The sequence below is a fragment of the Rhodamnia argentea genome, chromosome 10 (assembly GCF_020921035.1).
Source record: "Rhodamnia argentea isolate NSW1041297 chromosome 10, ASM2092103v1, whole genome shotgun sequence".
NCBI classification, from domain to species: domain Eukaryota; kingdom Viridiplantae; phylum Streptophyta; class Magnoliopsida; order Myrtales; family Myrtaceae; genus Rhodamnia; species Rhodamnia argentea.
The window spans coordinates 23,056,131-23,082,460 of NC_063159.1; the positions used below are offsets into that span (position 1 = coordinate 23,056,131).

At 38.9% G+C, this 26,330-nt stretch overlaps 1 protein-coding gene across 1 annotated transcript; it reads left to right on the forward strand.

Moving 5' to 3' along the window:
* The first annotated feature begins 24,520 nt into the window (after positions 1-24,520).
* LOC115735125 (transcription factor TCP11) lies at positions 24,521-25,405 on the forward strand. The gene has a single exon (XM_030666223.2). The coding sequence runs from the start codon at positions 24,669-24,671 to the stop codon at positions 25,284-25,286; it is 618 nt and encodes a 205-aa protein (XP_030522083.1). The 5' UTR covers positions 24,521-24,668; the 3' UTR covers positions 25,287-25,405.
* The last annotated feature ends 925 nt before the right edge of the window (positions 25,406-26,330 follow it).

Here is a 26,330-nt window from a genome sequence, read left to right on the forward strand (position 1 = left end):
ATCACCGGCTATACTATACTACACACCGCTACATCAAGGTTTCTGGCAAAAATTAGTCGGAAGGGCTACACCGAGATTTTGCGGAAAAGTTTAGTACTATATTGGAAAAATCGAAAAGTTTATGATTGAATTGGTATTATTGTAATAGATTTAGGACTGATTGCACAATTTTTCCTATATAAGATTATAGATAGACACAATGAATAAAACTAATTACCATACTGATAATTTTGAGATGCACGTGTGATTTGTCTTAGAAAAGTTTCATATTGAAGAATTGGTGTGGATTGTATTAGTTAATATACCTTTGTTGGCTCATAACTTATTGGCTTAAGTTTTTTAGTGAAGTTAGATCCAATTGAATATATTGAGAAGCTCGGACTTGGGCTCCCTCTTGGCAATCTCCTTGGGTGAAGGTATCGGACTTCTATTACGCGCTCCCATCAAATTAAAATTAGAAGCAAATGGTAAATTGGTGAGCTCCCAATCCATTTCGGTATTTGATGAAGGAAGCAATATGGTGATCAAAGCGATTTCCAAGCGGTGAGCATTATAGTATAGCAACACCGCCCCAATGGCAAACTTCACGGTTCGGCCTGAAGAAAGAGACCAAGGATGAAGTTTGGCATTGATAGAAATTCAAGTTAAGATATTGATACATAAAGATACCCGAATTAATGAGGTCATACCTACGTAGAAGATTTTGTGTGATGTAGAGCAGTTAATAAACTCTAATTGGGTCAAAACTAATTGGCTTAAATTTTTTAGTGAAGGTAGGTTGAATTGAATATGTTGATGGGCTCGGACTATAGCCCCTCCCGACAATCGCTCCAAGTGAAGGTATTGGACTTCTAATACGCGCTCCCAACAAATAATAGCTAAACATTTTTTTTTATTTCAAAATGAGTGAGATTTCGATTGTTTCTCCATATGAAGTTTGGTAATGAGAATCGCACAAAATCAACACATAATGTTTTTTCAATGTCAGAGATAATTGTGAATACATGATGCATAAAACACCTACGTTTACTACTGAAATATAAGAATGAGATCGATATTGCAAGATATGCTTGGTCTAACGGCTCAGGTCATGGCACACCCCCTCTCAATGGCAACGACGCATTTGTGTAGCAACAAATGTCTTGTCCTTGCCTACGGATTATAGTGAAAACTCTTTACACACTATTTGTACACTATATGACGGTTTATGTTCTTGAAGAACTTCAACGTCTCTTCTTCTTGGTTGGTTATCCAAATCTGGTAAATTATCATTCAAACCAAGCATGTCGTATTGTGGGATTGTGTGATGTTGAGACTAGAAACTGTGAATATCGTGCTATGAGCTTTATCATATTAGTGGTTATCCAAATCGGATAAAACTTCACCAGGCGGTCGGCCGCCGGCGGCCCGACAGCAGAATAGTCACCGTGTCGGTGACCGTTGGGGTCTCAAAGGCCATGCCCATGATGGCCAGGGCCTCTGAGGACCCATTTTATATTTTTTTGGGCCAACACAACTCAATGCAAGCTCGGGCCCACTAGTGCCATTGCCCAGGCAGTGGCTCCAAAGCAAAGGGGCTCAAGAATGAACCTTTTTTTTTTTTTTTTATAACAAACCAGTTGCATTATACTGAGGAGCCATGCCGGGCACGGCCCCAATCACGTCGGTTGCACCATGCCGGGAGTGGTACGGCCATGGGATGGCCGGTTGGCCACTGTCACCTTGAGCTGGATATCCCTGGTTGTTCCCTAAGCGACCAACTTTGCCAATTGCTAGCTTTTGCCTCTTATTTCAATTTTCCTTTGGTTTCCCATTTCTTCATCCCAACAAAGAGTCGGCCCGTGTCCGGAGACCGTTTGTTATCCACTCGTAATGTGATCACTATATGCAATACCGCCTAACAAGGAAAGCACTAACTTGAGTTCACGTTCATGAAAGTTGTCCATTTTGTAGTTTTAGGCACAGTCGGTCAATCGTCCACTTATGACCAGCACTAACCAGGCATCATCATAGTTTTTCACTCTCTGTAATTTCAGCATGTGCATTCACTGCAGGTCATGTTCCAAAACATACTCCTCACGACGGGGTTCATCATCTATCGACAAAAAGTTAATAAAATACATTTATCAAATGGCTTTATTGGAGCAGGTGCCCAGCCACTGGCTCTTTCTTGAATGTAACTCTCAATTCATAAGTGTAATCTGACGAAAAAGAACCACAAAAAGACAAACAGGCTATTGCCAAAGTTTATGATATATTGTGCATTCGAGCCAAAAAGTTGCTCGTTTATGAATTATAATAACAATAGACTGCCCTTAGCATAAAGTTTAACTTGCATGATGAAGGTTCTCTTATGCTTTAAGTCAAAGATTGCGTACACGTATTGGTTCACGTTGAATCATTGAAACCCTTCAAGCTTTTTTGGCTCAATCAGAAAGAAACTGCCTGAAAAGGTCGATGACCAAGTAAAGAACCAATAAGTAAGGGAAAGAAAGTTAAAAAGTTAAGACTTGTGGAAGCGCATGCATTGCATGCAAAGTCACTGGTCACATTGCTTAATTATTTGAAATCAAAACCGCGAAGGGGCAAAGTACATTCAAAATTAACGCAGCAAATTATGAAATCCTTTCTTTGTTCTGGTCAAAACTGTGAATCACATTTTGCAAAGTGTCTTTTGATGGGGACGAATCGGTTCATTGGGATGAAAATAATTGAATGATGAGGTTGTGCAAAAAAAAAAAGGAAGAAGCCATTTTTTCGCAGTTAAACCAAGGTTGCATTCATGTGAGGTTAGGATAAACATTGCCTGAAGGAGTCTAGGATATCCAGCATTTGGAAAACATTCAAGGCCAGTTTTATCTCAAGATTCCACAAATATCGAAGAGCAATTATCGAAAGGCATTCGAAGAAACGAAAGTAAAATGGGTCCAAGAATTGGCATTTCTAGAACCACTGTCATATTTGTATTCGATACATAATCCCATAAAGGAAAACATGGATTAAGTGTTGAACTATGTGCTTTATTTTGCAGCAGAGCCAGTAGCTGCTGCTTAGTATGTAAGATGACCTTATTTTGTAACCTGTGCAGAGATGTAGGGTTTGTATGGTAACATTTCTGTTCCTGGGAACATATTTGGAACAGAAACATTTTTTTGTGTTTTTGTTCCCGGCTACGATTTTTGAGAACAGAAACGCGTTTGGCAAATACAAAAAAAAAAAAAAACTTTTTTTCACCAAAAGGAAGGATCTATAACCGACGCGGTCGTCGGCGGCCGCTTCAACTCCTCGCCGACGATGGTGAGTAATGGTGGCTTACACAAGCTCGTCCTCAAGTTGTTTCTAAAAAGTGTTCCAAAATCCAGAAACAAATTTTTGTTGTTTCTCATTTTTGCTCCAAAAGTATTTTTGTTTCTCAAAAGTGTTCCCGGAACACTTTTGAAATAATTTTTTACCATACACGTTTCTGTTCCCAAAGTATTCTGGGAACACTTTAAGAACAGAAACATTTTTTCTAGAGTGTTACCATACAGACCCGTAGTTCACTATACCAGCAAGAATCAGCCTGATGTATTACTAGGGGCTCTAAGTTTCGAAGACCCGGAATAGAGGAAAACCCGCCTGAATTTAAACACAACATAAATGGGAAAATGACACCACAAGTTTCATAAGTTGTATGCGGTACTTACTTGAGTGCTATAACATTTTCTTTTTTAATCACTTGGTGCCATAATTTCTTATAACGTTTTCTTGAGTGTCATAACTTTTTAATCGACACAAAAAAGTGTGTCATAACTTCTTAAAAATGCTCATCACAAGTATCAAAAATCCGTCACAACATAGCACTTACTACCGTACTCCAGCTTGGGAGTTTCCACTGCCTGTATAGGGTTGAGCCTCTTTTAAAATTTATGTCACCCAAGATTAAAAAAAGGTTATGCTACTTAAGTGAACCCAATATAAAATTTGTTATCAAAAAAGTCCTAAATCTATTGCAATTGTTCCAACTCAGTTCTAAGCTTTTTTTTTTTTTTTTTTTTGCAAAAGGACACTAGGAGTGCCAATATTTGTATACGACACTCACTTTAATATCAAAACAAATTTTCGAATCACTTAAGTGCCAATGTTTTTGAAAAACGGTTATTTCAATGATAACTTCGAGTGAGTTTTTTGGAAATCTAACGTGGCATCCACGTGGCTCACCGGAATTTTCAAGTCAGCAATAAAAAAGTCAAAATTAAAAAAAAATTTAAAAAAAACTAAGAACTAAGTTAAACAATTATAAATAAAAAAAAATTGTGTGTTGCAACGGCGAGGGCTCCAAGCTCTCGCTGCCGCCGCCCACCATCTCCGACAATGGCCGGAGAGGGTGGGGGATGGTTAGTGAGGGTCGCGGAGTAGCCGGCGACCCCGCCGACCGCAAGTGAGGAAGCACCGGGGACAACGAGGCCTCGCCATCGCAAATCTGGACCCTCGGCAAAGCCCAAGTGACGGAGGTTGATGAAGCTTTGCGAAACCTAGACGAGGCGCGTCGCCGACTTCACGACCCTAGGTGAGCGCCGCTAGGGTCGAACGACCTCAAGGAACAAAACGCCAATGTCATGCGACCTCGGGCAAGGCGTCGCCAAGAATACGCGTGCCAAGTTCACACGACCGCGGTCGAAAGGCCGGATCTGGGTCGTTCGAACTTGACCTACAGCAACTTCGGCAAATATAGTGGCTCGACGGCATGGGCCACCTTAGATTTCGACCTCGCTGATTGGTGACCTTGCCCTGAAGGACGAACCAACGAGCAATGGAAGACGAGAAGACATTTGGGCGTGTGGAAGAAGATGAATAGTTCTTCTTCTTCTTTTTTATTATTTTTTGAGTTATTTAGCTAATTTTTTAAATTTAATTTGATTTCTTAAAAATATTTAGCTTATTTTGTAAAAAGATATTACACGTGGCGTCCACAAGGACTATTTTTTTATAAAAAAAAATGCCACGCGGACACCATGTGGACTGACTTTTTTCCAAAAAAATTCCACATAATATTAAAAAAATAATAAAAAGTATCACATGTACTGTTTGGTCAGAATTTGCACTTAAATGATTGTTTTTTGCCGAAATTGACACTTAAGTGATTGCTTTCTCTCCGATTTGGCACTTAATTGATCCAAAAATATATATAGACACTAAAGTAAGCGTCGTACACAAATATTGACATTCTAGGTGTCCTTTTGCCCTTTTTTTTTCCTATTGAGTTCTAAACCTTTGCATTTGTGTCAATTCAATTTATCTAGCAAATTTTGATTGAAAAGTGCTAACATGGAGCGGCCAACGACATGGACAAATTTTAATAACATTATAATAATTTTTTGAATTTTGAATTTTTTTTCTTTTACTTAGGCTGCTCATGGTAACCATTCTGTTCCGGAAAATTGATTCTGATTAAAATGAATTTTTTGATTCTGTTTTTGGATGAGTTTTAGATAATCAGAACGCGTTTGATAAGCGCACAAAATTTCTGTTTCAAAAAACCATTTCTCTTCCTAATTTTTTCCATTTAAGTCAAATAACGATATAGTTATTTTGTAAAATTTCATCCTAAATTGAAGACTAATTTCCAATGCACACTAAAATAATTTAAAATATGTTATTTTTTTAGCATGTCATAAATGAAATACAAATTTTAATACATTACGTTTGAAGTTCGATTGAAGCATGGGACGGTTCCCATATTAAGAACTCATTTTTTTCTTTAAATGTTATGTTGTCTAAAATACATACAAACATAATAGCTGAATAATCAAATTATCCACTGCCAAAATAAAAATATATCCTCCTTGATACGAATTACAAGTCATCCACTATCATTTTGCAACTTCTGTCTTAAATCCAAGTGGGTATTTTGCTTGAGCTCCCCATGCAGATGTTTACATTTTATGACGCACGGTTACGAGCATATATGTTATTATCCACATGTTGGATGCCATCATCTTCTGTGACATTTTTTGTAGAAGAGTGAAATATATGAAATTTAGGAAATTTAGGCCCAAATTTATGAAAATAAGGTCAAAATAGCCTAATATAAGCTTATTTTATTTTTAGGGATTTTCTAAATTTTTGTAGATTTTTTAAAAAATTTCCAATTTTTTGAAATTTTTTTTATTTTTATTAGGTTGAGGGAAAAGTGACGAGAGAACTGAAAGGGAAAAGTGAAAGATGTTAGACTTCATTTTTTTTTTGTGATTCTCAAAAGTGATTCTTTTTTCCGGAACCAACTTTTTTTTTTGTTCTGGATTTTGCTCTAAAACCGATTCTGATTCTCTAAAACCGATTTTGGGAATAAAATCAAAATCAAAGTTATTTACGTTACCAAATGCGATTCTCATCCTTTTTTGTTCCCAGAATCAAAATCGGAGAATGAGAATGATTATCATGGAGGCTCTTATAATCCTAAATAAAACTATACCAAAATAATAGTTATCTTGCACATTTTAGGGTTTAAATTGACCTAAACCCTAACCTATTAAAAATTAACTATTCAAGGCATAAAATTCTACTTGAACATGCATTGCAATTTAATTTAAGCAATTCTAGAAATCAATTGAACATGAAAATATTATCTAAATGATTTTATCCTAAAATGCAATCTATCTTAAACATGCAATTCTATCTAAAATATATGCAAATAATCTATATGCAATAGTTATCTACATTCAATATCTTTTAGATTTTAAAACATGCAGATAAATATTGCAAGATAACTGTCATATCGCAATCAATTCAAATTTGGAAAGCAATAAGCTTGAACATTTCGCAATTTCTTTTAAATCCCATTATTGATCTAATGCCTTATAGATCAACCTAGCAAATTTAAAATTCTCATTGAATTAATAATCTATAATACCTTATATATAGAATCAAAAATTCACATGGTTTGCAGATTAGGAAAGATTTCCTAAATAACTACCTATAGCTCAGAAAATATCGGTTAGATAAGGATATAGCTCAAATAGGTAATGAAATATTTCAAATCAATTAAGATAAGAAATATTACCTAATTTGGAAATATTCTTCCCAAATTTGAAATCTGCAAATCGGACCGGGATGGCTCGAGATCACGCACTCGCAGGGGCTCGCTGCTAGATAGGGGTGATCGGCAATGATGCTCACAAATCGGGACCGGTGGGCTTATCGGCAGCTCAATTCCATCACACGACTAGACAACGACAATGGATCGTGGTCTCATGGGTCCACAATGGCAACATCAATGGCTCAACGACAGCAATAGGTAACGGCGGCTCTTGATTCAATAGCAATGGCGGCGGTTGTTCTCGATTCTGCTAGTTCTTGACTTCAATGACTAACAAACGTGACGACAGAGCATCGGCAGCGATCGAGGGCTATGTTGGTACGGGGGCTCATCGGGATTGTAGCAGCAAGGGTCGTCAATGGTACTTAGAGTGGTTGGAACCTCCGGAACTCTAGGCGGAAGCAGCAAGGGTCCACCGACGTAACAAGGACCTCATTGGGAAGTCTCAGAGTCATCTCAGCAGCGGTTTGCAGAGGTCGTAGCTAGAGAGATGGTGACGGTGTAGCAGGTACACCGACAGAGGGGTCTTGCAGCCAGTGTCGGCCTTCGGGGTGACAACATCGGACAACGATGAGCAGCAGAAGTCACTGAAGACTTCGGCGATCGAGACCCGAGAACTCCCTCTCTCTCTCTCTCTCTCTCTCTCTCTCTCTCTCTCTCTCTCTCTCTCTCTCTCTTGAACTCGTGTTTCTCACGTGTGTTTCAGAATAAGAATTACCAACCTCGTGTTTTGAGGCCTAAGCGTACTTAAATAGATTTTTCTAGGGTTTCGTGCTATTTTTTGTTATTTGCAAAATAGTCTCCCAAGTTTTAAATATTTGCAATTTGGTCCCTAAAGCAATATTTCTTTTTCAATTAAGGCCTTAACTGGCCGGTCAGCAAAATGAGTGGGCTTCACTGGCTGTAGCTTCCCTTGTGGGCTCATCTGTTCTTTTTTGGGCTTAATTAGGCCTTTTTTCCAATTAATTAAATATTAATTTAAGGTCTTTTTAAGTAATTAACTTTGATGGCCTGAATTAAGCTCCAAAGGCCTTAAGCTCTTTGAAATTTTTGGCTCATGCCCCCCCTCATGATGGCCGAATTTTCCTTTAAGTACTGGCTGAGTCCGCACCTCTATTTCAAGTTCGTTTCCGTCACCAATTCAGTTAAATGCATATGCTCGTTGGGACCTAGCAAGGTTGAGCTCACTCGAGGCCGAGGCTTCCCAAATCCTAGCGAGCCTCTAGGCCGCTGGATCTGGGGAGCCTTCAACTCCCCCATGGTCGCCGCCGGCCGGTTGTGGTGGAGGAAAAAAGAAAAAGAAAAGAAAGAAATAAAAAATAATTTAAAATTTTGATTTTTTTTGTTAGAAATAAAATCATTAGACCATATTCATTTTTCAAAATGAGACCCAAATACTAGAAATTATTTTCATTCACATATCACCAAATAAAGGAAAACTAATCATTTTCCTGAAAATGATTTCCGAAAAGCGTTTTTCTTCAATATGAAATTTTTTCCAAAACAAACGCATCTTAAGTTTATTAATTGGTTAATTTAATTGTAATCGTCCTTAAATGCTATGTTGGTTTATCCCAGTTACCTACTTATGAGTGGCTTGCTTGTTTAAACTCAACTGAAAACAAAATATACTTTTATGTTATCCTCTCCAAATCTAAAATATTACTCAAATTCGAATAAAGTTCGAATAAATATATCTTAATCTACATGTCAATATTCATATATTGTGAATATTTCAAATACTCAAAATTAATAAAAGTGAAAGCATGCGCGTCACCAAATTTGCAAAAATTAAAAAGTGACTTTAGATGGATCTGAAACTATTTAATCAACATTTGAAGTATTGTTTATTCAAAGTAGGAATTATACATTTCAATGGTTCATGGGGTGTTATGCGTAAGTATTTGTTTCTAGAACATTTTTTAATCCGAATTTTTGTTTGTACTATTTTGCCAAGTTGGCATTCAGTTGATCCTGCAATTGGGCTCTTTGATTGTTGGGGTGGGATGAAGAGAAGACATTGTTTGGGCTGAGTTTCATAATGGCCCAAAATAATTTATTTCTAGATTGATGGCTTGTGGTAATGATGCAGCTTCCAAATGGTCAAGAAAAGGCCCATTTGGAAGATGCAGTGACCAGTTGACCCCCAGATCCACAGAGCTTGTATTGAACCAGTGAATCTCAAGAGTGTCGATCGGTGCCCACCGTCTCTTTCAACTTCCCATCCCTCATCCTGTCCTCACTTCCCACCTTTCGCCACATCGACACCTCTCGCTTTTTGCTTCAATCTCTCACGCCGAACTCTGCCCTTCAATCCCTTGTTGGTTATTTGTTTGTAAAATAAATTAAGATGTGTCATGTCCCATATAAAAAAGATGTGAGTGTGTACGTAGACTAAATTTGGCACTAATCAATAATTATTATTTTTTATTTATTAATATTCGAAATTATAATTAAAAATATAATTATTGTCCTAACAAAAATGTGCGGCTGTTCAAAAAGGAACTACAGTTATTTTATTTTATATTTTTCACTTTAATAATAAAATAACCATTGTGTCCTAACGAAACAGTGTGATTGTTCACAAAGGAGTTATAGTTATTATTTATTTATTTTTAATTTGTAATTTTTATTTATTTTTTACAATCTCTAAAGATGTGTGCTCGAATTAACGGTTTTTGGATAGGAAGAGTTGTGTCCGAATTTATAGTTTTCAGACATAAAAAGTTGTGTTTTTTAAAACATGAAAAGGCGTGTTCTAATCGGAATAGCATTATTGACACATAAATTTTGACTGTTCATTTAGCCATTTTTTGCATAGACAATTAGGGACTAACCTTAGTTTCTAACTAAACATATTCATAATTTAGTTCGTTTGCCACCGCCAGTCTGATTATAATGCGTATGCATGCTACGTTAACTAAACTATATGCAATTTTCTAAAACTCATTATTTGTGAAAGGCCCTAATCAAGCCCGCAAAGGAGCAAATGAGCCCACAAAGGGAAAGACTTGAAGATCAATCAAGAACATAGATTAAAGAAGACGATGATGACTCACCTAATGAATAACTTTATTTATCGAAATCTAGGATCATAATTGTATGAGCGATATGATCCAACAGGAGATTTTTTTTTTTCCTTTGTCGACCTCAACGGCTACGAGATCTTTTTTATACAATCTCATCTAACCAAGACAACTTTAGAGTTGCCGTTGATATGAAGTTGGAACAGTTTTCAAGCTCGTTCTGGTCAAAGTTCCTATAGACTTTGTGCCTCTACATCTACTCCAACACTTACTCCAACCCTTGTGCACCAAATTAAACAAGAGAGCGAGTAGCTTACAAAACTGTTACATTCTTTCTCTGCAGAAAAAACTACCTTTATCTAAAAAGAAAAATCAGACTTGCTAGAGTTTTCATGTAAGCTATTTGTAATACAAGATTTAGAGGAGGCCATGAAAACATTGTGAAAACTTTAATCAAGAATAATGGATTTATTTTTGAAGACAAAACTTTGGAATTTGCATCCAAACCAACCGAAAAAGAATTCAAGATTGCCTCGCTAAGAGGGAAGGATGGCCATGGCATGGAAGATCAAAATTATAATGATTCCGAATCAGAAGAATTATGTGTTCAAGATCTTCTAAAATTCTAACAAGAGAAAAAGCAAGCTGTGGCACGAGCAGAGTATGCAAGGATGGTAGTGGAGGAACAAAAGCTAGATCCCAACTACATTTTAGTAGGGATAAAAGCTTTGGAAAAATTGTCTACTCAAAGGAATAAAGATATAGACAATGAAATTGAACACAAGAACAGAGTCAATACTCAGGGGGAGTCATCATATGGAAATAAGCCCAGTGAGAATCAAGAAGAGAATTCGGATTCAGAGAAGCTATGTGATATTCTCTTCAAGCAAGGAGAGTCCAAACACAATCCGTGAAAAATGAAGACTAAGTTGTGCGTCCAAATGCTTCAGATGAAAGATTAGTTAACTTTGCTAACTTAGAGTCTAAGGGATGATATGAACAAGAAATACTATCTAACATTCCTTGAGATAGAATAGACAGAAAGGAAGATGAACATAATGGAGGAAGGGATGAACTTGAAGTTGGCTCAGCTATCCAAGTCCGCTTTAATTCAATTGCCTTGAGAACTTGTGTGACCCACAACTATCAAGCCCCATCCTTATCTACTCCAGCCCCAAATCTATCAAAATAGAATTATTTTCACTCCCTTATTTCGTTAAAGTTTGATTCTATTTTTAAGATGTGGATGTGTTTGAGTTTTGATTGCTCTCTAGTTTGAATTTCAATTTTGAATCCGTCACACAATTTTAAGTTTTGAGATTGGCTTTAATAATTTATTGATTAAACCTATGCTTGAACCTTTTTATTGAATGTATATTCTGGTTTGATCTATACTTTTGTGTTGATGACAAAAATGGGGAGAAATTTATACCTTTTAATTGTCCTTTTGTTAAGGAATGATGTGAGATTATGATTTGTAGGAAAGTAACATAACAAGTTCTCATATCTATAGAAAGATGTGAATGATGATTCGCAGGAACAAGTATCAAAGTTGCAGTTATATTCTGAGAATGATGATACAATATCAAGTATAATATGCTCTGAACATGTTTCAAGCTCTGAGATATAAACAACTGATTCTCACGGGAAAAGGTTTTAAGAAAGTTAACAAGCGCTGATAACTTCAAACTTATACTTTTATGCTCCGAACATATACTTTGCTATAATCTAAGTCTATGCATAATCTTTTGAGGTCATTACTCTTATACAAGGTATACGGGTTCTAGAGATCGAGAATGAACAATTTGCTCTGAACAAAAGCTTGTTCATACTTCAGATACTCTAATACAAGCCTTACTTGCTCTAACACAAACCTTATATTTTCTAGAGTCGGTGCTCACTTTGATACATGTTCTACAAGTTCTGGAAGCGATACGAAATCATTTTTTTGGAATGAATTCAAACCCTGAATTCTTTCTTATCCCAAAACTTATCTCTTGCTAAAATGTCAAACGATATATCTTTATTTAACAAAAGTTCATTGAGTAACAAATCATTATGTTACTCACCTCTCTTACATAACAATTGATATATTTACGTGGATAGTTTTGTCATCATAAAAAATGGAGAGATTATTGAAAAAAAACCCTAATTGATTTTGAAGATGACAAAACAATCCATAATCTCTAACATCTAAGTTAATGTAGTGAAATACTATTTTGCATATTATCCAAAGGTGTATGGATCAAGATACACAGGATTGAATATGGCAAGGTAGACTCGGATAATGTTCTAAGGGACTCGGACGATGTATCAAGCTCGGACATTAAGCGGGGAGCTCGGACGTTGAAATGATGTTGAAGTTCTAAGATGAGTATTTCATATGCAACGGCTAGATTATCAAATGATGTATTTAAGATGATTTAATTGAAATGTTACATCATCACAATGGCTAGCAATCAAGATGTGTTCGTACTTGGAGATTCTCAATTATGAAGATCAATCAAGGACATAAATTAAAGGGAGACGAGGATGATTCGCCTAATGAAGTAACTATCTATGGAAACTCGGGATCGCGATTGTATGGGCGATTTGATCCAAAGGGAAATTCTTTCTTTTGTCAATCTCAACGGCTACGAAATCCTTTGTATTCGGTCTCGTCCAAACGAGAAAGTTTGGAGAGCGATCTTTTGGAGATCTTGTAACGGATAGTTAGAGATGAATGAATATAAAAGGATACATCAAGGCTGAAGAGCAAGACGGACGAGAGTATAGAATTCAAAATTCCAAGATCAAGAGAGCTTCATATCCTTCACGTACCTTTGATCATACACTGTAATACTTAGAGGAAAACTTAGGAGTGTAAGAGTGTTATATGAGAAGTATATTCGCCGAGTTGTAATCTTCGAGCTATTCACCAGTGGAATCTAGCCGATTGGTTGCCGGCGTGAAGAAGTGAACGTACGCTTGAACAAAGCCGAATCACTATAAATTCTTTGTCCACATTCTCTTTCCCTTTCTCTCTCTGATTACATCTATAATAGTAAAATTGTGCACAGTCTTGCATCCGAGGATTTCTCGGATCTTACTAGTTAGAGTCTTCTAAACGAAGCTATGAGCATACTCATTTATATTCCACATTAATTTTCTTTAAATCTTTGAAATCACTTATTCATCCCCCTCAAGTGATAAAGCTAGCTCAACAACCGTGATAAGCAAGAAGACCCTAGAAAAGATGAGGTGGTTGTTATTGTCGCGACCCTCCGTCGGTCGGTCCCGGCGGGGCGAGGGTTAACGAGCCGATCCCCCTTTTATATATATTTTTTATGGGATCGCGGGTCTCTCCCAAGACCCATTACTCGAATCGCGATGTCGGGTAAAATTTTTCAAATATCGAAATTGACCTTGTGTGGTCGGGTGGCATGTGCGATGTGTACATGCAATTTTGGAGTCGCCACCGATCGATTTATTGGAAGGTACGATCGGAAAACCTTACCGAGCGGTCGGGAGAAACCGTTCGGTTCCGCGAAAATCGGAGATTTTGGGTCCGGGGACTAGGTTACGCCAAATTTCATATTTGACGCCCTTTCGGTTACCGATGTTGATTGTTTTTCTAACCTAAGAATTCATACAGATGTAATATCGGGTGAGGTAGGCCCTAACAATTCTAAGTTTTCATGCAGATGGGAATTTTCTATCCTAATCAATCACAATCGGAAAAATTAATGCGCAATCAAAATCATTACAATCGATCAAATCAATCAATCAAGGTTCGATATGTCTAAAATGGCCCTATCGGCCCATACAAAAATCAAATTTGGGTGTCGGGGTGATTTGGTAAAAATTTGGGACGGAAGGCCCGGAAGGGTAGAATGGTCATTTTTTGGGTTTTGGGACCCGAAAATCACAAAATTTCGATTTGGCCAGTTGAATGTGACCATTTCTCATTTTTTGTGATTTTCTTGAATTTTTCTAATTTTTTTTTCTATTTTTTGGAATTTTTATTTATTTTTCAAAAATATTGGGAATTTTCCGGATCGAAATTAATCGACCCTCGAAGTCTCAAAAATTTTCGATCCGGACTTTATGAGTTCCGAATCGATCTAGGAATTTTTAGAAATTTTTTATGAAAATCTGGGAAATTTTATGAATTTTCTAAGTATTTTTACAATTTTTTGGATTTTTAGAAATTTCTTTTTATTTTTTTATTATTTTTTTATTAACAAACCGGACCGGGTCAACCCGGTCAACGACCGATCAACCGCCCACGACACAAAAACGGCGCCGTAGGTAATTTCTACATTTTTTTATTTTCTAAAATTACAAAAACCTAATATTCGAATAAAAGAAAAAGGATGGACGGCCGAGATCAATCCGGGGTCAATCTCGGCCGTCGACTACTCTTTAAACAAAACGGCGACGTCCTGGCCTACACACTCAAAACGACGCCGCAACCATCAGACTTTTGAACGGCCACGATCTAAAGTCTAATCTAATCCAAGCCGTTCACCTTTCCTCGACTAAAACGACGTCGCCTCTCCTAATACCCGAACGGCCACGATTAAAACCTGAAATAAGATCCGGGCCATTCGTCTCTATTAAAGACTAAAACGACGACGCACCGGCGACGACGCACGAAACGACGTCGCACAGATTAGGACTACGGACGGCCGCGATTAATCTCGGACTTGATCCGCGCCGTCCATTTCTCACTCACTCTAAACGACGACGCATCATCCACAACGAACGACACCGTTTTTGATTTACAGCATTTTCTATCTAATAAAACTAATAACCGAAATTACAAAATAAAGATCCAACGGCCCTAAATCAAACCTAGGTAATTACCCCGGCCGTCGGATGCGGGCCGACTCGGCTCGTCCGCGCCAACGGCCGAGCCGAGTCGCCGACGAGCCGGACCAACCAGCTCTCGACACGTCAGATCGCCGACCAAGTTGACCGCCACGTCACCGTCTTCTTCTTCCTCGCGACGACACTAAATGGACGGTCGAGAGAGTTCCGGCGAGATCCAACGGCGAGATCTCGCCGGAACGACGTCAAACCAACCCTAATCGACTCGTCTCATCTCGTAGATCTACATATCTCGGAATCGCGGCATTTCACCCACAAAATCAACCTTAATCAAGCTCGCACAGTCACAAAGTTGCAGAGTTCGATCACGCCATATCTAACATAATAAGCTAATTAAGCCGTAGGAAACACTCAATAGAAGTTTAGAAATCTTACCTGCGAGTCCGATTGACCTGGTTTGGTCTAGATTCGTCTAGACGAGCTTCGACAGCAATCGGCCATGGAGGTTGAAGTTCGAAGACTCGATTCATGATTTTTGTGCAAAATCAAAGCAAAACGAGGATGCGACGAGGATCAGCAATGCTCAAGGGCAAAAACGCACACAACAATTGCTAGAATCAGGCATGAATCGGTGCGATGCCATGGATGAGCGTAACCGAGATTGGAAGAGCGACTTACCGATTTAGGAGCTCGCAAGTTGATTGAGCTGGCGCGATCGAATCCTGGAGGTGTAAGCAAGCTTCTCTTGGCGGTGCGACGGCCTGATTTGGCCTGAATCGGCGGCAGCGAAGTTGCACGGCTCCGGCCCGCAACTTGAACTCGAGCTCTACACGGGAGATTCTCTCTCTTCCTCTCTTTCTTTCTCTCTCTATTCTGTTGTATGCGAGCACCGAATGAACCTCCCCTAGTCCGGAATCTTCTCGTTCCTTTTATACTCCCCTTTTGAATTTTGGGCGCGCACGGTGATGATTCACCGACTCACTTCGCACGTGCCCAAGTGTGCGAAGTGAGTTGGACGGAGACCGGAACGGAATAGGATTCCGTCCAGCTCCGTTTGGCACTCCGGCAACGCCAATTGCACGCGAATTGAGCTGGGTTTGCAGATTGTTGACTTTTTCACGTCGCCGCAGCTTTGACCGGCTCGCCGGAGCTCTTCCGGCGGCCATTGTCCTCCAAGTTGGATTCAATCGACGCAAAGTCACCCGAGGAACAAAACGCACTGATTAATTGGTCCGATTACCGCCGATTGCCCAGTCAATTTGTTCATCAAAAATCATCCAAGAACTGTTCATTCGCGCGAGTGTTACGTGAGGAAGACGCATTACTGGGACCGGTCCGACCGGTCCGACCGGTGATCAGACCGGTCCGAACCGGTTCGGACAATAAATCGCATAGAATTTTCAAAATTAGTTGAAATTGAGTGGGGATTTTTGCAATTAAACCTCAAAATTGGGCTTAGGATCCTGAATATTATCTAAAAAGGTGGTTTTGCCCAAAATTTCACCTCAATTTCTATGAAAACTCCAAATTTTTCAATTTGCCCAAATTGGGGAAATGTTCAATTGGACGTCAATTCGATCAAATTGGACTGCGAGACCTATGCCAATCGCTTTAGAATGTATCAAAAACCTAGGGATGGTATAATTTTGCAGAGAAAGTCCCTAGATCAAAAGTAATTTGAGAAATTAAAAATTCTAGGGACTAAATTGCAAAACTTTTGGGGATTTTTGTCTAATTCGCGCAATTCGTGCAATTGAGGGTGCAATTAATCAAATTGAAGTTCAAAGGGACTGCAATTGAATGTCTAGACTCTAAATGTGCAAAAATTGCAAATAAAAAGACTCAATTGGTATTTTTTTATGAAAATTCAACTTTAGGCGTTGTGAAGGAACACCTAAAATTGAACTCAATTTTTAATTTTTCTTGAGGTCAATATTAAAAGGGAATTAAAAGAAAAATATCGGACATTTTTGTGTATTTTTGTGACCTCGAAAAAGTATTTTTTCATGAATTTTGAAGTATTTTCCTATTTTCCGAAAATATTAAAAAAAATGTGAAAAATATGAAAAATTATTTTTTGTTCCAAATTGGTTCCTTATGCTTGGCCAAGGCTTCCAATGTTGATTTTTTAATTTTTTTTTATTTTTTGTGAATTTTTAGTGAATTTTGGAAAATAAAACTAAAGGAAAACCGACTAAAAATTCGGGTGTCAACAGCTATCGGACATGGAGATAATGAGAAAGCAAAAGAACTGTTCAATGAAAGATTCGCTGAACAGCTTGTTTCCACATGGACGATTGAACACCAAATATGAGGTGGTTGTTATTGGATATAGAGATTATGAGAAAGCAAAAGAACTACTCAATGAAAAATTCGTTGAATAGCCTGTTTCAAGAACAAGGCAAAAAGGCAAGGCTCTTGCAGCTAAGAAGGCCTCACGTCTCTCTCTCCAGCTGAAAGAGCTTCATCTTCAGTGGAACCCTTTGCTTCTCCATCATCGGATGTCCTACCCGCCGTTCGGTCGGATGTTCGAGATCTAAAAGTTTCCATGGCCAACATATCAAAATATCCGGTCAAGCTTGAGAGGACCATCATCAATCTAGACTGCTATAATCCCCTTTAATCTATTTCTAAGCCTACCCAATCCTCACCTCCCTCACAGAAACGAAAGCGCACCGGCACTAAATGATCATTTCCTGTTACGCACAAAAACTACATGTTTTTGTTACGCACCATTGCTGCGAATGAATGAATGAAGCTATTGTTATTCACATCCTCCTCTTCTTCCTATGCTTATGCTTTTCGTTGATGAGAAAAAAGGGGGAGAATTCTTACAGGATCATGCAAAGAAGTGCTAAGTGTTACTATGAGAAAAATCCTAAGGGAAGCATAGAAACAAGGGGAGCTTGAGCAAGAACAAAGATTCTCTCTGTAGATGTTTATATTAAAAAATCATGAACTATGGCTAAGATCTTGACTAAATCATTTTCAAAATCAAAAGATCAACTTAATCGGTTCTTCTCCATATTCAGTTACTAAATCTTTTGGAGAATATCTCTCATCCGTGATTATGCCTTATCATTGAAAAATCAGCTATGCAGATCTTTACATTATTGCATTCTATAAACAATATCTCATTTCACATCTGCGGGATAGTTTTGTCATCATTAAAAAGAAGGAGATTGTTGAAGAAACAAATCATAAAACATTTTGTTGATTTCCAATCTATCCTTTCGTATTTGATTTACTTTGGTGTCCAAATGTTTGTTATATATCGCTAAGGATCACATGATAACCATCGGGTAAAGATCACATGCGATCTGAAGCGTTTTCATGAAAACATCCATTGAGGATCACAAAAGACCTGGTCACCGATTGTTTGATATCGAAGCTTAAAAGATCAGGTCAACAATAACATTTAAAGTCCATACTAGCTAATGTTTGCGAAAGATTGGTTGACATGACCATCGTCTGATTGGAAAGGCCAACGAAAAATTTTTCTATCTTTTCGGGAACAGGTCTCTGCTTTGTTAGAGTCTTGCAGAAAGTTGTCGGTGTGGAACAGCAGCTCAACATCTATATTAGGAAAATTCAATTTGACTTTGAAAAAGTTGTTCTAGCTTGAGGACAAGATGTCCTATCAACCTCCAACGACTCTTTTGCTTCTCCAATGATGCTGAAATGGCTAGAATATTGAGGCTTATAAAAGAAGGAGATCGTGAAGTCCAAGGAGTAGAAGAATAGATTTAACATCTAAGTGTTGCACTAGAAATTGTTCTAATTGAAAAGCTTGTACTCATTGAAAGATCTTGTGATCTATTTTTGCCTTGTATTCGTGCAAAATCAAGTGTATATTTCAGCTCACGCACTGTTTGTAATTTGTAAGACAATTTACTAGTGCATTTCAGCCTAAGTAGCACCGATATCGGTACCTGACATGCGACGCGACACGACATGCCCACATGTCATTTTTAAAAAATAGAGATTTTCGTCACGTTAAGACACGTTCTATATTAAATATATATTTTCATATATACATGAAAAAATATTTTTTATTTTTTAAAATGGAGAATATATAATATAAAAAAAGGTCTTATATTAAAAAAGAAATTTTCTATCATGGGTATTTTTATAATTTGATCCTAGCCAGCGTAGAAAATAAAACTAATAAAATAAAAAAGAAATTAAATCACTTGGACGCTTTCGGTTTTTTTTCCAATTTAATTTTAAAAAAAATTACGAAATTATTTTTAAAAAAAAATATTTACAAGTTTGGGCCACGCTCGGCGGTTAGGTTACCGAGTGAGGCCCGCTCCGCAATTAGGCTGCCGAGCGGGCGTGCTGGGCCCACCCCCAGCTGCTCGGCAGCCCAACCGCCGAGCAGCCCACTTGCTCGACAGCTGGGTTGCCAAGCGAGGCTAGGCCTTTTTTTTTTTCCGATTTTTAAAGTGTTTTAATTATTTATACTTATAATATTTAGTTTATTTCGTATTTTTTAACATGTTTATATTTATTTTATTTATAATTTTTTTCTTATTAAGCTTATCTTTATAACATAATTAGTAATAATTAATATAAAAAATTATTAAGATATGTAATTAATAATTAATGTTGTAATTATGTAATTAATTAAAAATATTCATAAAATAAAATTGGTAAGATATATGAAATTAAGGAACCCCCTTCTTAATTTAATATCATGCAAGGCCGTATGATCATACGGACGAGTAGGTATTCAGCTTTATCGGTCGAAGAGCCTTTATCTTAACACGACTCTTCAAGAATGTGACGATGGATTACGTGACGTAGCGTTCATCGAAGATAACTAGCAAATCCTTGCTTAAGAGAGAAATCTCAAAATTCAATAATAATAATCATCCTCAAAAACATTATAATAACACCTTTTATAGGGTGTTAACCCTAAACCTAACCATAGTAGGATTCTAAATATCAAAATCTAAAATTATAAAATTGCCATTAATAAATCCCGAAAATACTAAAAAAAATAGGAAAACCCATCTAGACGATCCCGAATCGCAAAAATCCATCATTCATCACTGCCAACAGCAGTGAATATTGATTAGGACATCATTTCAATTCAGCCGACCAAATTTGAGTTCGTTCCGAAGTCGTCGACCTAATCCGCCGATTCTTGATACATCATCATTTCGCCTTCCGGTTTGATTTCTATCTATTCAATCGATCTAGAAATGCACTACTAATACATTCCGTATCACTTTGGCAAAACTGCAAAAGATGATAAAATTTGTCATTTATAAAATGTAGGAAAAAGGGCAAAAGAAGGGTTTTTTTCCAATTTAATTTTAAAAAAGATTTACGAAATGACATATGGATCCTCTTCTTTCTTAATTTCATATATCTTACCAATTTTATTTTATGAATATGTTTAATTAATTACATAATTACAACATTATTTATGAATTATAGATCTTAATGATTTTTTATATTAATTATTACTAATTATGTTATAAAGATAAGCTTCACAAGAAAAAAATTATAAATAAAATAAATATAAACATGTTTAAAAAAATATGAAATAAACTAAATATTATAAGTATAAATAATTAAAACACTTAAAAAAAATTTTGAGAAAAAAAAACCCGGCCCCGCTAAGCAACCCGGATGCCAAGCAGCTGGGCCGGGGCCCCACACACTTGCTCGGCGGTCCAATTGCCGAGCGAGGTCCAAACTTGTAAATATTTTTTTAAAATAATTTCGTAAATATTTTTTTTAAAAAAATTAAATTAAAAAAAAACCCGATGCTTTCCGAAGTGACTAGACCCGAAGTGAATGGGAGAGAGAGTTAGGGTGCGCATGGTAACACTTCGGATTAACTTCTCAACTTCTGACCGGAAGTTGATTTCTCAACTTCTCCTTCAAAGCGGAAGATGATTTTTTTACTTTTACTTCGGATTAACTTCTGATCAGAAAAATTCGTTTGATTATGGTTAAAAATTTCTACTTCTAGAACATTATTAACAAAATCTTCGACGGCCGGCCCGCGGCGATGGGCGGTCGGTGGAGGTCAATGTGATCGAAGAAGTGATTCTAAGGTGGAGAAGTAAAAAAAAATTACTTCTCAAAGTTGGCAAAAAATCTTGCCAAAAGTTAAAAATTCTACCGGAAGTTGAAAATCCTATCGGAAGTCAATTTTTTTACCAAACGGATTTCTACTTCGGCAAGGTTTTTACCAAACGGATTTTCCTGCCAAATTGACTTCCGGTAGAGAAATCCAGAAGTAGAAGTGATTTCATGCGCACCCTTAATGGCTTTTGGTTTCTAAGATCTAGAGAGAGGGACGGGAGAATGGCGATTTAATATATGATGGTGAAGGAATGAGGAGAAGGTGTGGATTTGATCGTACGGCGGAGGTTCAAATTTTGGGAGGAGATGGAGCATGGAGCGTTGGATAGGGAGAGTTATCAATGGCTGAGAATAAAACATCACTACTTCATTAGATTCCTCGTGAAGCGAGCGTTGGATGGTGCGTGACTAAGGCCCGAAGTGACTACACCTTTTCCCTCCGAACGCTCTCTCTCCTCTTCCAAACACCAGCCCCACCTCCCCCCCCACCCCGCCCACCCGCGCCCCCCCCGCGCCGGTCTATTTTTTGAAAAGATCTCGCACACACGTCTCACCTCTCTCTCTCTCTCTCTCTCTCTCTCTCTCCTCCCCTTCCCCGACTCCGACCTCCCTTTCAAAAAATCCGTGCTCCTCCGCTCCATCCAGTCCAAGATCGACGCCCTCTCCCTCTTCGAGAAGACCCTTGACGTGCTCGTAGTCATCAAAGAGGTAGACAGGATGGCCAGCGACGGCCCCACCTTCTCCGACGCCATGCGGGAGGCGTACTGCTGCGTCGCCGTGGAGTGCATCATGAGGTTCCTGCAAGGGCGGGTGGACTAGCGGGGCTAGTATTTTCGTCAAGCTCGCCCTCTCGCCCCTGCTCCCCCTTTCCTCCCGAACTTGGAGTTCCAAATCTGCGCTTTACCGCCCTCATTCCTCGTTGATTGGCATGTCTGCATCATGTCGGTGGCATTGACTACGTGTCGAAGGTCCAACATGCATTGACCGCGTGTCGGATGGGTCTCGAAGAATGTTGAACACGTGTCCGTCTCCGACACGTGTCCAACGCCGACACGGCGTCCTTTTTGGCTTGTCGATGCGTCATAGATTTCACCCCTTATTGTGGCTATTAATGGTGTGAAATGGACGTAGACTTGATATACAAGTCAAATCATTATATATCCGGTGTGTCAATCTTTTCTAAATCTTTACTCTATATTGCACACATTCAAACATCGTTTCGTGAAACATTTGCTCATCTAATCTTTTTCATATTAATCCTTGGTCTGCGAATTAGTTAAAAAGGTTTCGAAATAATCTATTCTCCCATTTCTAGGTTGCATTGTTAGCTTTATTGAGATGCAATTCCTATGTGGCATTATCAGGTTATTATTATCTTTAATTTAAAAAGTTTGTTATTTGAGAGAAATAGCTTTTACACAATGGATGTGCGAAATGGTATTCGCCTTTATCTCACCTTACCCGGAGGATATTTATCTAGGCTATATTCTCTTATATCCGATCTTATCATGTCTTGGGTAGGAACTAAACACAGTTTTTCCTATTTTGACACTTACCCTGGCTAAACATAGCATAAAGTTATACAAAATTTCCTGATTAAGAAATTTTGACCTTCTTTGGAAGCCTCAAATATCTCACATTGCTTGCTTACGAGATGTAACTACTCTTTATATTCGTTTGATCTATCCACACATATTAACCAGCGTGGACGTGAGATGAGTATTAAAATATCCTATATAAGTTAAATTTAATCTCTTGCCTTGAAAGGTTGGATAGGGACATTGGTGGCCAACGTGTCAATGAGGAGGAAAATCCATATTTCAATCTGGAAATTACAGCAAGTAAAATGCTTCGAAATGAGAGGTAATTTAATATTTTGCCTCAGAAGTGTGGATAGAGACATCTTGGGCCATTGAATGGAAGGGAAGTTGGGTTATTCAACATTCAGTATCAGTAAGGAAAATTATCCAATCTCAATATGGACATGAAGTAATTAATATGCTTCCATATGTAAAACAACATACTTACGAAACTAAAATGGCGGACAAATATGACTAATCTCAATTTGCAGTTCTTGATTCAACTATAATATCTCCTAATTAGATTGATTAAATGAAAGCTTTATCAAATTTAGACAAATTTTTAAGTTATCACTATCAATTACTATTGCATCTGCCCTAAATTCCTTTGAACATTATCGTTTAAGAACTACCAATACCACCATCCGCCCTCCCTCCCTCTCAAGTCTCACATATATTACATGCAAGATCGCGTGCTAGCATGCATGCGCAATCACGTTTTAATTTTTTATGTGCGCACTTGAAAAAACTATCGTATAATCTTTATACCATGTAGACCAAATCCATATGAACTCTCCATCATTTAGGCCTCCAGAGAGTATGACCGACATAACCAATAATTAAGATAGTTTCAATCCACATGATATATGAACAATGCAACATCAACATGTGCATTTGCTTGTGTGCCTAAGTGAGCAAATGTGGTCTGACTGACAATAAAAATTTAAAAAAAAAGGTTCAGTAGTCGGTAGCGATGGCGAGAGTTTGATGACACTGTCGATAGTGATAAATTAAATGTTAGTTCGCCATCACCACATCTAATAAGTCCACTCTCGATCTCCCTTCCCTTTTTTTCTTGAGATCAAAACCTCTAAGTTTACCATTGGCGAACTTGTTGATAACCCATTTAAGAGTTTCAAAAATCTCTCGTTAACAACGGAGTAGCGTGTCTCACATCAAGCAACTAACCCTAACGAGCTTTCTTGGTCAACGAACAATGTTGAAGCCATCGAACTTAAACTAGATAGAAAATCGAGCAAAAAGAGGAAAAAGTGAGATATAAATTTGATGGAACTTGTCTATTTATTTTCAGCTAATATTAAATAATTGCAAAGAGAAGTTTCACTTTTAAAAAAACGAAAATACCATACAACATTTTAACTAAAGTAAAAATGGTAATGTCATACCACCATATTTTTGGGAACATATCATATAAATGTCTTTCAATTTTTGCAGACTCGCTATAATTGAACTCTCACCGAAATTTAATATCAGAAATGACGGAAGTCAGTCAAAAAATAAAAAGATAAAATTATAGGGAACTTAAACCATAACTTTTCGATCATAATCGGAAGTCCAACCGTCGATAATTAATCATAACTGTCGGCTGTCGGAATCGATAATAGACATCTTTTCCGTAGAGATCTTACCCGCCCTAACCGAAGTATCTAACTCGTAGGCTCCGTCCACGTAAGTATTTTCCCCGACGTGGCGGGCTGCAAACCAAGCAAGACCACCGTCGTGGGACCCTGGGGCACGAAAATCTAGGCAGGTGGGGCCCACAGAAAATCACCAGAGCGTGGGGCCCACGTGGACGCTATAAATACGCCCAACCACTGGAGGCCCAGGAAGACCAGAATCCACATCCTCCGCTCTCTCTTGCGCGGGTCCTTGATCTCAGTAAACTGCTGAGACCGAAACAAGGCTCTCCCGTTCCGACCACGACACTATCAAAGTTCACCAACACCCCAAAAAGAATATATAAAAAAAAAAACAACCATCTTCATCCTTGAGATATCTTTGACCAGTCAGCAGTCAGTACCCTCCAAAACCCTAATTTTCCTAACGATGGGTTCCATCGTCTTCCCTCGCGACTACCCTTCGTCTGAACAGAAGTCTCCCCTCAACTCCGCCGCCGCCACCGCCTCTGTGGAGCCTCCGCCACCGACGCCCCACCGGCAGATAGCCCTATCCCGGAAAAGCGCATCCGCTCCTTCCAGGGACCGGCACAAGAAGGTGAACGGCCGGGGGCGCCGGATACGGATCCCGGCTCTCTGCGCGGCCCGGATCTTCCAGCTGACCCGGGAGCTCGGCCTCCGCTCCGACGGTGACACCATCGAGTGGCTCCTTCTCCACGCTGAGCCCTCCATCATCGCGGCCACCGGCTACGGCAGCATGCCCGCGGACCCCGTCAACACCACCGTGGGCGCGCTCCCTCGGTCCTCCGCCTCTGCATCAGCCCCGTGCCCGGTGCAGCCGCTGGCGCCGGCCCAACCGGCGGCCGGCCACGTGGCGTTCCCGATCCCGCCGCTGGACTGCCGACTGGACCTGAGCCTGCCAAACGGGTTCGACTTCTCGGCCGGCGGGACTAACGGCTACCGCCACATGCCCTTCACAGCGTTGCTGTTGCAGCCGTCGGCGACGGAGGAGGCGGAAGAGAGGCAGCAGAGGGAGATTCGTGGTTAAGAAAGATAGGTTCTTCAAAGTTTTACTCTTTTGGGGGATTTTCTGATAAAGGGTACAGGATATGATATATGTCTCCTCCTTCGCTCTCAATGTGTATTTTCTTCTCTTCTTCGTTTTTTTCCATACTCGATGGAGACTGGGGCTTAAATTAGAGAGAGCATGAAGAAGATGGACAATGTTAGGAGTTGAATTGTGAAGGTTTTAATTGGAAAAAGAAATTGGAAAATGCGAGACCTTCCTTCGATATTGCATGATTTTGGATTTACAGTGCATACGATGCAAGGTGTTGACCATGGGTCCACGACAGAGTGACCAAGTCAAATGGAAAAGGGGAAAAAACACACACAACAACAACGACATTTGAACTGGACCCACCCACCATTGGATAATTTCGTGTTGGCTGAAATGAAGGGGTCGAATCGAATGAACAGATCCAGTGCAGGTTCAGGTTGCGTAATTCTTGGCCGACTTTCTCAGAAAACCCGTACCGGGAAAAACTTTTTGGATAATATCGATTACGTCATGTGAGATTCATAATAAATAGAACGATCTGGAGAAAAAGGGTCGACTCTCACTTGCATTAATTGATGATGCTCCCCACCCCTGCATGGACGGGGTGACCTGAGCTCTTGAGAGCGCAGGCGTTTCAACTTTGACGTTGGATTGTAGCATAGAGACTGCTGCATCGGCGTCGCTGTCTCTGAAGGGGCCAGTTCAGTGTCGAATTCAGAACGGTTCCTGCGGACTTGTGCCTCAGTTTCGCTTTTGCTCACATTACGAACGTTCGACTTCTCCGGATTCGTTTGAGAATGAGCGACAGCCATGGGAGGAAAGAGGACTTGGCGCGGTCTATTGATAGAAAATGGCTTAGGCATGGAAGGTGATTTTGTCTACTTCCACGAAGGCAACTTTGATTGTTTGCTTGTGTCGATGCAAAGTCCCCCTCCATGGCCAAATTCCGTGTCGAAACGATGCTTTGTTAGACTTCTCATGGTCCCTCCTCATCTATTCTTGCTTTCCACGAGCTACTCATATATTCTCACA

Bases quoted from the DNA above. Each gene is read 5' to 3' on its own strand.
- LOC115735125 (XM_030666223.2), top strand. From the start codon at position 24,669: ATGGGTTCCATCGTCTTCCCTCGCGACTACCCTTCGTCTGAACAGAAG.